This window comes from Cyprinodon tularosa, unplaced genomic scaffold (genome assembly GCF_016077235.1).
Source record: "Cyprinodon tularosa strain WSP-4 unplaced genomic scaffold, ASM1607723v1 ctg222, whole genome shotgun sequence".
NCBI classification, from domain to species: Eukaryota; Metazoa; Chordata; class Actinopteri; order Cyprinodontiformes; family Cyprinodontidae; genus Cyprinodon; species Cyprinodon tularosa.
Window position 1 is genome coordinate 1,657,918 of NW_024038830.1, and position 15,927 is coordinate 1,673,844.

Below are 15,927 nucleotides of genomic sequence, written 5' to 3' on the forward strand. Positions count from 1 at the left end.
ATCATTAGGATCGTTTTTGGCCTGCAATACCCAATATCGGCCTATAGCTCTGAAAAGGGAACCGTTAGGGTCATTGATGGTCTGGCTGACCAGGTGAGATGTTTTGGTCCCCTGCATAGCAATGGGGGTTCATGGTTGGGAAGTAAAACGTCTTCAAACTTAGAAAACAAAGTCCAGTGGTTTGTTTTTTAACATTTTTAACTTTTTTGAAATGACTATGACCGGGATGACTGAGAAGCTTCACCAGCATAGTCAATTAGTTCAGTGATTCGTCTTCTAAATTATAATATGAGATATGCATGTTATAAAACAATAAAATACAGAAAACTAGGAATACATTGATAGATAAAGCTAGATAGAAGTCTATTGAAATACAAGTTAAAAATAACATTAAATCTTTAGTTGTGCCTATGCAGGATTTATTATTAAACAATAAAAACTGTCCATTAAAGCAGTAGATATAATGCATGTAAAAAATATCTAATAGAGTAATTTCCCGTTTCATAAGAAACTAGTGAAATAAGCAGCTTCAACCTTCCTGTATCCAGGGACAGGAGAAATAAACACGCCATTCTGCTCTTCCAGGGTCACACTTGAATGAAGAGGATAAACCTGCAATCTGAGACACAGTCAAACATATATGACATAATTACATTACATATGAAAATATATTGTAACTCCATGAAAAAAAATTTTCAGTTCAATAAAAAGGTCTCATTTTTTAGAGCACAAACAACAGTGAGGCTTTTATTCTCTTTCTCTTAATAACAATAATACATTTTATTTATAATGCACATTACATTTCAAATAAAATCTCAGTGTATATAGTGTAATAGGGGGTTAAAGGCAGTTCCCAAAGTATGATAAAAACAAAAACACAATAAAAGTAAAACTGAAACCATAAGAAGGCTGTTTGATATAAAAATGTCTTCAGGTGATTTTTGAACATCTCTACAGTTTGTGGGGCTCTCAAGGTCTGTGGGAGGGCATTCCATAGACGTGGGATCAGAATCAGGATCTATTCATGTTTTAATGTAAAAAAATAAAAATATATACTCCTTTAACACAACAAAATATATAAATATAGAAGCTTACCTTTGGTGAACGAGCTTGGACAATGCCTCCTGCATGCAGCGAATCTCTTGTAAACCAGGAAGGAAAACCAGAACACTTCCTCTCTCTGACAAAGTCATCCGACCATCTGCCTCAGCTTTGCTAATCACAGAGTTGAACCATCAGTAAAAATTGCATGTTCTGATTAGAAAAGTTATCTTAGCAAAAGCTTGATAACTAAACCAACCTGAAATCTTTCCCCTCCATCTCATCAAAGCTGTGGATTAGATTGATGGCAAGATCGTACATCTTGAGAGGGATATGCGGGTCATCAGGATTAGGCAGCTCGAACTGATTTCATAATGCAAACTTCACGTTAGCAGCTTGAACAACGAGGAAATAAGTATGTAACAATTGTGTCTAAAGCTCTTTACCCCGTGAGGGTGAAGCTTTTGAATGTCTTCGATGTAAAACTCTTCTGTGGCGTACGGAGTTCCCTCTACTTCAAACACGTAAGCAGGGCTCATCTTGCCCCGTATCAGCGTGGCAAAGTATCTAGCAAACTCATCGCAGTTGATGGTGGCTGACATAAGGATTATCTGCCCAAAACAAATTTGCTCATATGGATAAAGGAGGTGACACATAAGGAAGACAAAGCAGATATGTTTCCTACTTGCTCTAATTACCTTAACATGACGAGAGTTGGAATGAAGGAGTTTTCTCAACACCAACAAGAGAAAGTCCATCTCCTCAGTGCGCTCATGAACCTTAATCAAAACCAGAGAAAGGGAGAGGTTAGGCTTTAGGCCAATAACAGTTTACAGTAAGACCTATTATGGTCAGGTTTGAAAGCACCCAGTAAAACAAACTTAAAAAGTAAGGATATGTTACTTCTACTTGGGTAGAACTAGATTCTTATAATTTAAGTGTGAATTCAGAATCTGTAAGAAATTACAGACAGAGATGAAAAAGAAATCAGCTCTAAAAATTAAGATTAAAATCTAGGATGATGTTAGGAATTTTGTCCAGGTGTAATGGCATCATTTAATCCAGTGTTGGGGAACCAGCTCGAAGGCAGACACAATCTTTTGAATTATGGGCAATGGTAAGACTTGCGACAATCAGTGTGCTTTAATCATCAGGCCGATATATTTATGTCCTTTAAAGAGCTACAAGCAAAATTTAAGCTTAGCGATAAACATTTCTTTCAGTATTTACAACTGAGAATCTTTCTGAAATCTAACTTAAGCAACCTTAATAAGCCTAAACTGACAGAGCTAGGGCTGGGTATTGTTCAAAAATTTTCGGTACCGGTACCAATACCTTCACTTCGATACCGGTTCCTGAACGATACTTTTTTCGATACCAGTTTTATAATATCAATTCGAAGAAAAAGAAAATTACTCAACATAAAAAAGAACAAATCTTGAGTTTTATTTTAAGCTCTGATTTTTCCATTTACATTTTTCCTCTTACATAAAAAAAAAAATCAGTGTCTAATATTCACTGTTACATTGTGAGGACCTTTTTACTTAGCAGTTTTCCTTTAGAAAAATTACCATGTCTGACAAACAAGCCCGTTGAATGGGATCCTATTGACAGCGCACCGCTGGTATGTGGGGGTCTGAGCGGCTCTGACAGAAATATTGGAAGGCAGGATGAACTGACTGCAGTGATTAATCACCGAAACTTGGTACCGAAAGACGAGGCATGTTTCGATACTCGGTAGAACCGAAGCATTTCGGTCGGTACCATAAAAGAACCGAAGTTCGGTACCCAGCCCTAGACAGCTGAAAAAAGGTATGGCTAGAAATAAAACAAAAATAATGCTCTCGAAAATATCAGAGGACTCAAAAGACAGTTATGTCCTGGAATATGGACCGGTTATCATCTATTATGGAACAAGTCTCGGAAAAGGCCTGCGTTAAGCCCACGGCATGTCAGTAAAAATCCCTTTTGGAACGCAATAATACAAAGGGCTAAATATATATTTATAGCAGATATATGCATAAGGTGTGACTGCAAAAAGGAACACTAATACACTAATACACAAGTGCTCCAAAATAAAAACACATTTAGGAGAACTATGGATTTTCTTACATTTTTTTTTTATTAAAATGATTCTGGGTAATATTTTATGTTTTCATGCATTTTGCATGTTTTACTTTGTCATATGGTAAAAATTCTGTTTATTGCACTTATTTTTCCTCCAAGACCAGTCATAATGATGGAATGTTATTTTAGACTTTCTTAGATTTCTGTTTTCCTCTGATAGCTATGCATATCAATATGAATGATGTTAAAAAAAAAGATCATATTTAGACTGGGGCTACAAGTAACGATTATTTTGCAAATCGATAAATTTGTTGATAATTTTTTCGATGCATCAATTAATTATCGGACAGCCAGAGGTTTTTTTATTTTTTATTAAACCAGGTGAAAGACCACTTGAAGAGTTCTGGATGGGGCATGACGGACAAAAACTTTTTTTTTTTCTTAAACGCAAAAATTGTTTTTTGGTGTTTTTATATATATATATATTTTTTTACAATTTTAATATAACTACTGCTCTAACTGGCTAGCTCTGTTAGCTAAAGGCATGTCTTAGAGTATGTAACTCCAGTTAACTATTAATCAATAAATTAGTTGACGATTTTTTTTCAATAATCAATTAATCACATCACGATTAATCCCATTAATTCTTTCAGCCCTCGTTAAGACTTCATTGGTCCATACTGAATGCGTTCAGGGCTACACCTGGTTGCTCCGGGGTGAGAGTGTGGGACCGCTGCTGAAGTACTGGCTCTCAATTCACAGCTGATCGTTTCCAGCCCAAATTGTTTTTTAGGTCTTCGAAGGACCCGGCTTACATGGCAGGGTTCTCACCAGGGTTTTTTAAGTGCGTAGTGGGGGTAATGATGCGGTCACTTAAATTGCATATTATAGGTACATCAACATTAAAAAGGCAGAAAGTGATTTAAGATACTCCAAATACATTTAGAAACTCAAGATAAGCTTTATAAAAGATTCTCTAGCGTTCCAGAAGATTAATTTAACCTGACTGAAACAAAATGTATTTTATGTTGACCAATTCAACTTAAAGACAGTAAACAGAGGCCCACATTGGCACATATTAATTCAGGGGAGATCAGTGAAAGCTTTTGTGTGGCTCGCGTTTAACGGGAAAAAAGAGAAGAGTCGCTCTGCTCTCTGACTACAGATGTAGTGTTTTGGAGGAGGGAGGGGCTTGCTCACTAACTACTCGCTGAAGACACTAAACTCTGAGTTATCGGGGCATGTGTTGTCAAAAAAAATCTCCAACAAGACAGGAAATAGTCACTAGATTTTCTTGCTAGTCTGAAAAGTCACAAGATATAGCAACAAAGTTGCTGGGTTGGCAACATCTGCCTTGTGACCTGATTGCAGTCTGGCACAGGGTTCATGTTTTCACAGTGCTTCCCTCATGTTCTTGTCCCAATGAGGTAAATGTTTTTATTCTTTTAACATTTTCTCTGGCATTGCTGTCATTAAATGTCTAGGTAGGTACCTATTTTAATTGTAGTATTAATGCGACAAGCACTGAGGAGGGAGCTTTTCCCCCTAAAGCTTGCTCTTTGCTGTCGGGGCTACAGACTGTTCATCTGCCTCTGTTAGCCGATAGCAGTCTTAACAATGCTGGATATACGTTCTCACAGAACTTCTCTCATTTATCTGAAAATAAGGAAGTAAATGGGTGCACACTCCTTACCGCATTAAGTGTCCCTGCTGGAAATTTGGAAGGCAGCAGTGGTGTCTTGTAACTGGTTCCTGGAGTATTTTCCCCATACAAATTTACGATTTGACTTTCTGGAAATTCTTTTTTTCCATAACAAAAGACGAATGGATATTGTATTTAAATTAAGCCTGACTTATTTTAGAAGAAAAACACTGATGATAGGGCTAAAATATGTGCTCCTATTTTTTCCCCCCCTTCTCCTCATACATATCTATTTTTAGGCACAAATGTGAATAAAACGCTCACACTGCATTAGAGAATCTAAATGGACTAAGCAACACCCAATGGTTAAAAGAGATGTCTCTTTAATAAAATAATTTTTGAAAAAAAATTAAACCATGGGATTATTTTATCCATTGGACAAATTTGCAGTTTATCTGAGTGAGATGAAAGCTTGTAATTTTTTTGGCAATATTTTCGCAATAAAAAAAAATCTAATGCTTTTCAAACTTTAAACACATCTTTAGCGCTGTTGCACCATGTCAGAAAGTCTTGCAATTAGGAGGACGATAAATATTGCATTGAAGATATCAGGTTTAACAGACGCATGTTTCCTTTTTTACACTCTTTCATCTCAACCCAATACACACAGACCTTTAACGCTTTGGGCATCGGACATTGGCAAGAAAAACCTTGGAATACATGAAACATTTCTTGCACTTAAAACAGTGCTTTGTGATATCTACACTGTTTCAGGTTTCTATTGAGCTGTGTGATAAAACGTTAGAGTGTTCAGTGGTCCTTTTCAACACACTTGGCAAAGCAAAAGGCAATACAGTAATATGCAATTAGGCCAATATCTCATGGATCTCATTCAACACAAAGAAAACGGTTGAAATTTCACTTTTGTAAAACAGGAAAGAAAATGTATTTAAAAGATTCTTCTGTTCACATACCTCATCTACAAAAATGTGAGAGTACCCTGTGAGAGACTTGGCTTGCACCAGCTTTTGCAGCAGAACCCCTGTGGTCATGTAAATTAGCCGAGTGTGTTCAGTAGTCATTTTCTCCAGTCCAATCTGAAAAACACAGTCATATCTATAAACACCATAATCCATAAAAATGTTTTTGTGAACATTCCATTTCATACATAAAAAAAAAAAAAAAAAGAGAAACCTTTTCTCTCATGTTGACAAAAATAAGATTAGATTTAGTTACAGTACTACGGAGTTTTACAACTTACTAAAATAAAGATGCATTAACCAACTCTTCCTTAATGAAAATGCATTTGGTTGTCCTTAAGTCACTTCATAATTATAATTTGGTGCAAATTTTTAGAAACATTTTCCATAAGGCATTAGTTTGTCTAAACATCTTGGCTAATGTTTGTAGATACTTCAATGTTACATCATCATATTACTTATAATGCAATTGTTTTAGTCGGGTGCACCAGTTCCATATGCAGTTATGACGGTATTTTCAGGCTCATTGCCCTCCTTCTGACTACTCAGATGTAAGGATGACCATTGTGCAAAAACACTTCGTAGTTTCTTTAGATACACTACGCTACATATATACTAAAACTTAAAAGGTCTTTGTCCACATGTGTATTAGTAGGTGCAAAATAATCTGACTTTCTATGTTGCTAATGAATAACAGCTTCTTACTCATGGTATGGCCTTTAGCAAATATCTGTAGAGGAAAATCTTCCTACCTGTTATTGACAATGGACTTTTTGTACTTCCTGAGCAGCATTGCAACTGGACATTCCCATGCTTGTTATATTTAAAATAATTGCTTGAAAGGATGAATTTCATACTTTGAGCTATTTGGACATGAATAAATATGACCAGTGATATCATGGACAATTTATTTTTCTTATTTTCAGTGTGGAATGGAGAGAACATGACGCTCTCCAAACTGGTTTAAGAAATAGCTATCACCTAATAAGTATCCTGCTAAATCTAAAGTTCAAAGAAACATATAAATGCAATTAGTCTTGGGTTTAGGCAATACAATTAATTCTGTAAACCCCAATTGGACCCAAACAGGAAGGTTTGTCTGATTAAATATCAGAAAAAAAAGTTAAGTGAATTTATATAGTAACTATTTCACTTCAACTCTATCAAATAATGACAACCAACAATTGCTGCTGAAGCATGAAGTCAGAAAATAAGAAAGTTACATCTTATTTGAGCAGAGACTGTTTGTCTCCCACTGACAGTGACATCATCCTCAACTGCAGAGGGCTGATTCAAGCGGAGGAGAACAAAGTTATTTTAAGCCACAGCGCTTCCGTGCTGTGCACAACACAGTTACAGGTCATGGCAACAATGCACATGCAAAAAGATAAAAACAGTTTATTAGCCAAAAAAACTGATGCAAAAAAAGCTTTCTGAATAATTTGTCAATACTTAAAGGAATAGTACACCCAAAACATGATTAGCCTTCATTTTCTACTCACCCCCATGCTGAACAACACTCTGGAGTACTTTTTTGATATCTCAAATGCATCTGGGGATCTGGGAGGCTTCTTGCTGTCTGCTGACATTCAAATAATGGAGGTCTACGGTGCCCGAGACAGAAAGGTCCATAAAAGTCCACAAAAAACGTGTCAATATTCCTCCATACTGGTCGTCCAATGTATTCCAAGTGTCCTGAGTGGGTAGCATCCAGAATTTACTCGAAACGAAGTCATTTAGAATGTTTTTAGAGCATAAACAGTAGTGTATAGGATTTCCTGAAGGCGCGCACATGCGCGATTACGACGCTACGGAAGCCGGCAGACCAAACCAGATGAAAGTGCGCATTCAGCGTCTGCTCTTCCAATAATGCAAGCGTAGAAGAAGAAATGTGCCGTTTACCTGTGCAAAGAAAGAAACAACGAAGTAAAAATGTCTGAGGACTTCAGTGTTGAGGAAGAGCATGAGTTCTTTGCCGAGCTGAATGCGCTGGTTTGGTCTGCCGGCTTCCGTAGCGTCGGGATCGCGCATGTGCGCGCTTTCAGGAAATCCTATACACTACTGTTTATGCTCTAAAAACATTCTAAATGACTTCGTTTCGAGTAAATTCTGGATGCTACCCACTCAGGAAACTTGGAATACATTGGACGAGCAGTATGGAGGAATATTGAAACGTTTTTGTGGACTTTTATGGACCTTTCTGCCTCGGGCGCTGGGCACCTCCATTATTTGAATATCAGCAGACAGCAAGAAGCCTTCCAGATCTCCAGATGCATTTGAGATATCAAAAAAGTACTCCAGAGTGTTGTTCAGCATAGGGGTGAGTAGAAAATGAAGGCTAATCATGTTTTGGGTGTACTATTCCTTTAAACTTGGCCATAAAAATATTTTTCCCCATTTAAACTTATTTCTTTAAAGATAATTTTATTGCATTCTAACTTGGAATCATGAATATTATTGCTTTTGACCCGTTTATTCCTGGAAAACTTAAAAGCCTACTTTAAATACCGCATTTTCCAGACAATAGAGCGTGCCTCAGTATAAGCCACGCAGGCAAAATCTGTTTTGAAAAATGAAACGTACATATACAAGCCGCACCGGGCTATAAGCCGCTGATATCTACTGAACTGTCTCTCACAAAACCTGTAGAGGGAGCTCTACATATAGCCTCTAGAGTAGGGACTAAGAAGAATGCTAGCTCCCGTTAGCTCGTTGGCTCTTAGCAGTAAGAGCTTTTACTGAAAGATTGGCGCTTTATTTCTGCTCTGTAGGACTTGAGCCCAGTCTCTCCATTGGTTCGGCTGATTTAATGCGGCAAATAAATGTCAAAATTTATAAATACGGGACATTTGTGCCTGCTGCTAGCATATTCTTGTGCTAAATGAAAATTAGCTCCTTATTCTTTCACTGTGACACACTGCTGCAAGAGTATAACCAGGAAGCGAGGTAGGAGGACAAAATAGGTTTAGCGCCAGGGAGGGAGAATTATGTCCAGGAGCAAATGGATAAAAATAGACCGGAGGAAAAAAAAAAACATGAATCGATACTCTTGCGGACGCATCGATGCATCGGATCATCGGCTGTTGCATCGATGTATCGATACAAAACGATTATTATTTACACCCCTATTGGAGGTCCTTTAGGGCAGACATCTGAAGAAGAAATATTTAGTGCAGTTAAATCTTAGACAGAACATGAATCAAGAATAGTGGAAATTAAATGAATGATTTAGTGATGGAAAAGGTTGTTAAATATGTAGTTCAGTTAACCAGAAAGAGACAGACGTCCTGCCAGCTCCAGAATTAGAGGAAGCATCGCAAGTACTGCTTTTTCAATACGAAATTTCCAGCACCAGCTATTTCATATGTTGCTGGAGGAACTCCAAAAAATCCTGTAAGGCCAACTGCAGAGGGAATTTAAGGAAAAAAAAGAAAAAAAAAGCATCCGAATCTTCTAACTAAATAAAAACAGGACCAAGTTTAAACATAAAACTATGGTGGTGAAGGACACAGGTTGTTGTGATTAAACACAAGCTTCTGAAAAATATTCTGCCATGTCGTACATAATAAAATCTAAACTTTGTGAGACCGTAATAATTAGGGGATTCGTATTTTCATTAATAGCAGATGTTACAGGTTAAAACCATGAGATTTTTTAAGCTAAGATTTGTGAGTGAATTACTTTTTGTGTTCTCAGCTATAATCTAGGTGTTCTTAGCAAAATAAAAAAATGGTTTGGGAAATCAGAATCAAATCCATCTTTTACCTCAGTCTGTTGTAGCAGCCTGTCTGATGTCAAACTAAACAAACAATCTAAAAATAAATGACTTTTTGGAAACAATACCCTAGTTTACTAATGTTTGCAGTTTCAGGACTATTGATAAATCATAAAAAGGTCAAATGACTAAACCAAAACCCTTACTTTCAATGCTCGTAACCAAAATAAATCTTAAACCTTATCAGCAAGATGTAGGAATGCATGTTTTCTCTGTTTCTTTAGTTATTTTACAGATGTAAATGTGAGCAAATCTTATAACAGTAATAAATGTTTTTAACCATCAAAAAGGTTTGCGCCAACAAATTTTATAAAGGTATTTGGGTGGAATGTGCAAACATGATGTCAAACACTAAAATTACTGCCAAGTTAATGTTGTACTGACCTGATATCCCACCTGACTACCCAGGGTGCACTTCCTCTGTGCAGCAACCCAACGAGCAATACTGGTAGCTCCAATCTTGCGTGGCTGAGTAACCACAATGTTACATGTCACATTTTTCTCATTGTAGTGGTCCAAAATGAACTGAGGAAGCTGAGTGGTCTTCCCACTGCCTGTGGCTCCTCGGATGATCACAACAGAGTTGTTTTCTATGAAGGAAATCAGCTGGAAGCAGAGCATTCAGATGACAAAGCTTAGATGTATAATGCATCATGTCACTGCAAATAAAACAATTTATGATATTGGTAATAACGGTAAATGATGAAACAGATGGAGTGGAGAGATTATCAGTATATTAGCATTAACAAATTAACGGAATCGGACCAAATAAATGTTAACATCTCGGTATCAGTTGGATAGACATAAATGACAGAAATTACTTCTATTCACTTCTTTGTTGTGGTTTTTGTGTTTTTAGAGTGGGGAAGGGCAGGGGATGGGCCATATAACAGTTCTAAATTTCAAAACAAATACTTTTTTTTTTTCAAACTAAGTTTTTTTTTATTTTGTTATGCAGTTTTTATTTAGTAAATGTGTAGTTTTCTTTAGGGTATTAAGGTTCTTTAATGAAAACTAATAAAAATCCTTTATATAAAATACTCCCATTATGTGGTAGTCCTTTGGAGATGTAACTGTAAAAGTAAAGGAGTGCAGGATGATAGGAAGCAGAGAAGCAATGTCAGCGATGTGGTAGTTTTGTTTTTTTCTTCAAGCAGAAAATCAGTTTTTAGCCGTAACTGCAAAGACATCTGATATCAGCCCAATTTTTCATATCTCTGCATCCCTAATAAATGTTCTATGCCACTTTATAGACATATGGTAAATTTAAACTATATTAGAAAGGTGAACAGAGTCCAGAATTGAATAACAGCCGTAGCTTTAAAGATATTCACTGACGGGCCAATGGGTTCCTATTGTAAAGCAGATAAAAATAACATCCAGGCTTAGTGATGCTGTGTCCAGAGGACATAATGTCAATTTAAGTAAAACTCGACAAGCACCCAAAGAACTACAGGAGGAAAATGCATCAGTGTGTGGTAAACTGCCTTACTTCGCTCTTTTTTTTGGTAATGGGCAAGCCTGGGGATTCAACACTGGGGGAAGGAGAAAGTGGAGCAGGACCTAAACATTCAGGGTTTATAAAAAGTGAAAAAAAAAAAAATTAAATAGGTGAATTTGGTTCAATGTAGACTTTATGATGATGAAATTAAATATCTTTAAAAAGCTGTAACAGAAAATGTACTCACCTTCTGAAGGTTGTGGTTTTTGGATCCTTCCAGCATCAACTTTCTGGCTGGAATCTTTGGGTGTTGCTGGGCTGAGAAATATAAAATAAGCAGTTATACATTCCTATTCTCATCTCCAAATAATGTGATAAATAAAAGAAAGAAAAAATTGTCATTTTTTTCCTAAGACTTAAGTTTTTTTCTGAAATGTAAACAGAATGTAAGAAAGTAAAATGTTTATATAGCAGCTTTCACAGATATAAAACCCAAATTCTTTCATATTTGAATGAAGGAAAAGTAGAGTCAGCAAATAAAGAGCATCAACTTTTGATTGTGTTTGTGTTCTGGACTGTAAATCTGCACACTAACCAGGCTTTTAGCTAGCAAAAAAAAAGGGCAAACATTGTATGGGCAGACTTTAGTATAAAATATTAGAAATTGTACGCCCTGTTTTTGGAATGTACGGCTTTGGTGCTCCCTAATTTTCTCCCAGAAAATTTGCTCAAATGTTCAAAATTTCACTAGCAGCAGATGCAAGGGATGGAAAAATGTTATTTTTGCTGCTCAACGCGCCACATCAACCAATCAGACAAGCTGATCTGCAAGCTAGCAGGGAGATAGACACAGCGCAGCTGATGCAGAGCGATATGATCAGTCAGCTGAAACAGTTTCTTAACACTTAAATCGGGCTTTTAGCTAGCAATGCGTATGGCCTTACATTGGACCACCATTACTAAAAAAGGACAAATTGTGGGCCCTGTTTTTCCCTTGGAAAGGAAGCTACTTTTACCCACTTATCACAGCAAATATAGCAAAGCCATTCTAAACCATTGAACACAGAAGAAGCAAAAGCATTAGACGCATCTGTACACACTTCACTGGGGTCTCAAAGATGCTCTTCAGGTGCGTCTGATCTTTATGAGTACAAGCATTCACAATTAAGCAAAAAAGAAGCTCAAAGTGCGCGTGGTGTGAAAGTAGCTCTAGCATTACACTTTGATTGTTTGAAATAACCTATGAAACATGATATTGTACCAAAAAAATTATCAAACCTTCTTTATGAAATTTACACCTCTAGTAAAGCATACATTTTTCCCATAGTCAGGACAAAAAAAAGGTCCACCTCAAAATGCAGGAAATAGCGTTTCAGGGGGAGGATACCCCGGACGCCCCTACGCAACACAAGGCCTAAGCCTGTGATACACCAAGGTGTAGACCCCATGAAATATTCCTAGCTAAAAGCCTGATGCCACCTGTACTATCTGAAGATGTAGAAATAAAGACAACAGCTTTAATCCCTAGTGATGCATCGTAACATTTAGTGCAGAACTAAATGAGCAGGTTTTATGTTAAACTTCTAAATATTTCTCAGTGGTTAAAACAACACATGGTACACATTACTCTGGTTATGGAACCAAGACTATATCACTGAGAGACATAATTTCCAACAGTTTTTTTTTGTTTGTTTTTTAAGTTTCATATTATCTAATTTTACCGGTACTTCAGGATTTGTTCTCGTCAGAAACTGATGCAGATATTTTCTGCAAAGCAAAACAAAATCTGCATGTGTAGGAGAGAGGGTCATTATGTAACGAATTATTTTAAATACTACTGCTGCAACAACTACAAATAAAACTCTGATAAGAGTTATACTGCAGCAAAGCTGGTAATGCATCTGCTTTTGTTTTCTGTGACCATTTAGAGTTTGTAAACATTTTTAAATACATTATAAAAAGTCTTTGTAATCAATAACGAGTAATGAGTGAAAACATGTGACACCACATGATAAAAATCAATTAAAATGTTAATATCTTTCTGCTTTGAGTGATAATAACAGACCTCAGATAAATACCTAGAATATAAAAATGCAAAAAAAAAAAAAAAAAAAAAAAAAAGGTTTTATTGAAAGTATGGCTTGAAATATGTTAGCTGCAGTTTCCAAAAGACTTTACAAACTCTTTGCACTGTAATACAGTTTTCAAACATTTGCTTTTGCATATTTTAAAAGGTGATACTGCAACAGTGAAACACACTGTGTGAACCTGATAACCCTAATACCGTATTTTCACGACCATAAGGCGCACCGTACTAAAGGGCGCAGTCTCAGTTATGTGTGCCATTTCTGTATTTAACACACACATAAGGCGCACCGGACTATAGGGCGCGTTTTTTATATACAGGTACATGTCCTCTACTACCTTTAAATACCTCTACAGCGTATTTAAAAATACAGCGGGCCCAAAACTGAGTATGATTGTGCTTTATTCATGTATTTATTATAAAGTATTAATCAAACCTGGGAGCTGGCCGTGAGACAGACACATCGCAGATGACAGAGCGCTGTGATCACTCCTAAATTAACTTAAAATCCTGAAACCTGCCGACAGAATATGTTCGCTTTTATTACCGGTATCCTGGTGCCTGCAGTTTAAATTATTTAGATGAAAAACACCTGCCAGCAGCCGCGGTGAACCTGGAGGCTGCCCAGCCTAGAGGCTGCTGTTGAAGGGATTTCTACTGTCGGTGCATCGCTGGTATGTGGGGGTCTGAGCGCCTCCGACAGAAATAGATAATCTGGATGAACTGACTGCAATTATTAAGTTTTCAGGTGGACTTTCTCACTTAAAAACATATTAAAACTACTTTATTCCCACTGATCACAGCAAATATAGCTGCAAGATTTCGATTATTTAGATGAAAAACACCTGCCAGCCACCGCGGTATACGCGGAGGAGACCCGGCCCAGAGGCTGCTGTTGAATTAAGTTTTCAGGTAGAAAAATAGAGCGGGAGCAAAACTGAGTATGATTGTGCTTTATTCATGTATTTATTACAAAGTATTAATCGAACCCATCAAAGTCATTATCCTCTGTTTCTGAATTAAACAGCTGCGCTAAATCAGACATGCCAATTTCCCCTTCTTCGCTGTCAGAGTCACTTTCCGTGCCGGGCGGCTCCTCAGAAATAATGCCGGCTTTTGCAAAAGCTTGAACAACAGTGCCAGCAGACACGTTAGTCCAAGCATCTACAATCCATCCGCAAACGGTGGCGTAACTTGCCCGGCGCTGCCTTCCACTTATCGTGAAACTGTGGTCTCCGTCTGTCATCCATCGCTCCCACGCCGCTCGCAGCCTTACTTTGAACGGCCGGTTCACACCGATGTCGAGCGGTTGAAGTTCCTTTGTCAGACCCCCGAGATAACGGCGAGCACAGCGTTTATTTTTTTTCACCATGTTTTTCACATCAGCTGTGAGATGGGCACGCATGGAGTCACATATTAAAAGCGATGGTGATGCGTGGAAAAAAACACCTGGTCTCCTCACATACACCTGCCTCAGCCACGCTTTCATCATCTCCTCATCCATCCAGCCCTTTCATTTGCTTTAATATCATATGTCATCAGAGCGATGTGTCTGTCTCGCTGTCAGCTCCCAGATCAGCTTCTCTGATTCGTTGATGCGGCGCTTCCAGCAGCAAAACTTCAATTTTTCCATCTCGAGCAGGAGCAGCGCGTTGGCGGCACGCTCCCGACGCGCTGCGCCTGCTGCTCAAAACGCGCTGCGGGACCTTTTGCTGCGTCTATACTCTCGTCAACCGTTGACTTTGCATGTAAACTCGCTGCTTATGCTGCACCTGCTGCGTCCGGTTCACAGCGAGCACAGCATTAATTTGTTTCACCATGTTTTTCACATCAGCTGTGAGATGGGCACGCATGGAGTCAGATTAACAGCGATGGTGTGGTGATGAGTGGGAAAAAAAACCACCTGGTCTCCTTACATTCACCTCCCTCAGCCACTCTTTCATCATCTCCTCAATGAGGTGGTCTCAAAAGTCGCAGTTGCAACACACATAGGGCGCACCGCACATTTTGAGGGAAAAAAAAGACGTTTATGTGCGCCTTATAGTCGTGAAAATACGGTACTTTTAAACAGTTATGGCAGTAAATCTACATGTTCCATCGTTACAATTAGACAAATTATTTAAACTTTTATTTAGGGCTGAAACATTTAATTGGATTAATCTATTATTGAAATGATCAACTAATTTAGTAATCGTTTAATAGTTAACTGGAGTAGAGCCTGACAGAGCAACCCACTTAGAGCAGCAATTATACCAAAATTGTAAAAACAAATGTGTAAACAAAATACTTTTTGTCTGTCAATATGCTCTATCCAGAACTCTTCGAGTTAAATAATTTTGGTTAAATCTCTTAAAAAGTCTTCTTTTAGGAAAATTTCGCTATCCGATAATTAATCGAAAAAATAATAGACAGATTAACCAATTTGCAAAATTATTGTTAGTTGCACTCCTACTTTTATTTAAATAAAAATTTAATTGTGAACTTTTTGTAATAAAAATAATGTTTTTACTATATATTTTGGTGCATTTACAATAGCCTTACAAAAGAAATCCCCCAAACCTACCCCTATTTTTGATCAAATAAGTTATTATACAAAACTCTTGTATTAAGCAGAACAAGTGTACAGAAGTCTATTTTTTTTTAAACATGAAACAGTCTGACCTAGCTAATGCATTATTTACCATAATAGCTACTTTGCTCCAACTCTGTGCCCTGTTATTCTTCTAAATTTCTGTCTCATAAGTTCAACCAGGCCTTCAGCTCTCAAGCCTGAGGAACATATCCACCGATGTGTGTGTGTGTGTGTTTGTGCGCATCTTGCACTCTGAGAAGAGGATTTTAATACAAAAGCAGACAGTGCCTTCTTACAGCACTGAGAGAGGGCTTGAAACAAAT

The 15,927-nt window shown here is 37.4% G+C and overlaps 1 protein-coding gene across 1 annotated transcript in view; it reads right to left on the bottom strand.

Moving 5' to 3' along the window:
- Positions 1 to 15,927, bottom strand: part of tdrd9 (tudor domain containing 9) — a 57,436-nt gene that overhangs the window by 37,364 nt on the left and 4,145 nt on the right. The window contains exons 2-10 of the mRNA XM_038286181.1: positions 11,194 to 11,264; positions 10,998 to 11,068; positions 9,890 to 10,111; positions 5,725 to 5,847; positions 1,740 to 1,820; positions 1,488 to 1,652; positions 1,301 to 1,404; positions 1,096 to 1,215; positions 535 to 619 (exon numbers count right to left, since the gene is read on the bottom strand). Coding sequence (XP_038142109.1) covers positions 535 to 619; positions 1,096 to 1,215; positions 1,301 to 1,404; positions 1,488 to 1,652; positions 1,740 to 1,820; positions 5,725 to 5,847; positions 9,890 to 10,111; positions 10,998 to 11,068; positions 11,194 to 11,264 — 1,042 coding nt within the window. The remainder of the gene's footprint in view (positions 1 to 534; positions 620 to 1,095; positions 1,216 to 1,300; positions 1,405 to 1,487; positions 1,653 to 1,739; positions 1,821 to 5,724; positions 5,848 to 9,889; positions 10,112 to 10,997; positions 11,069 to 11,193; positions 11,265 to 15,927) is intronic.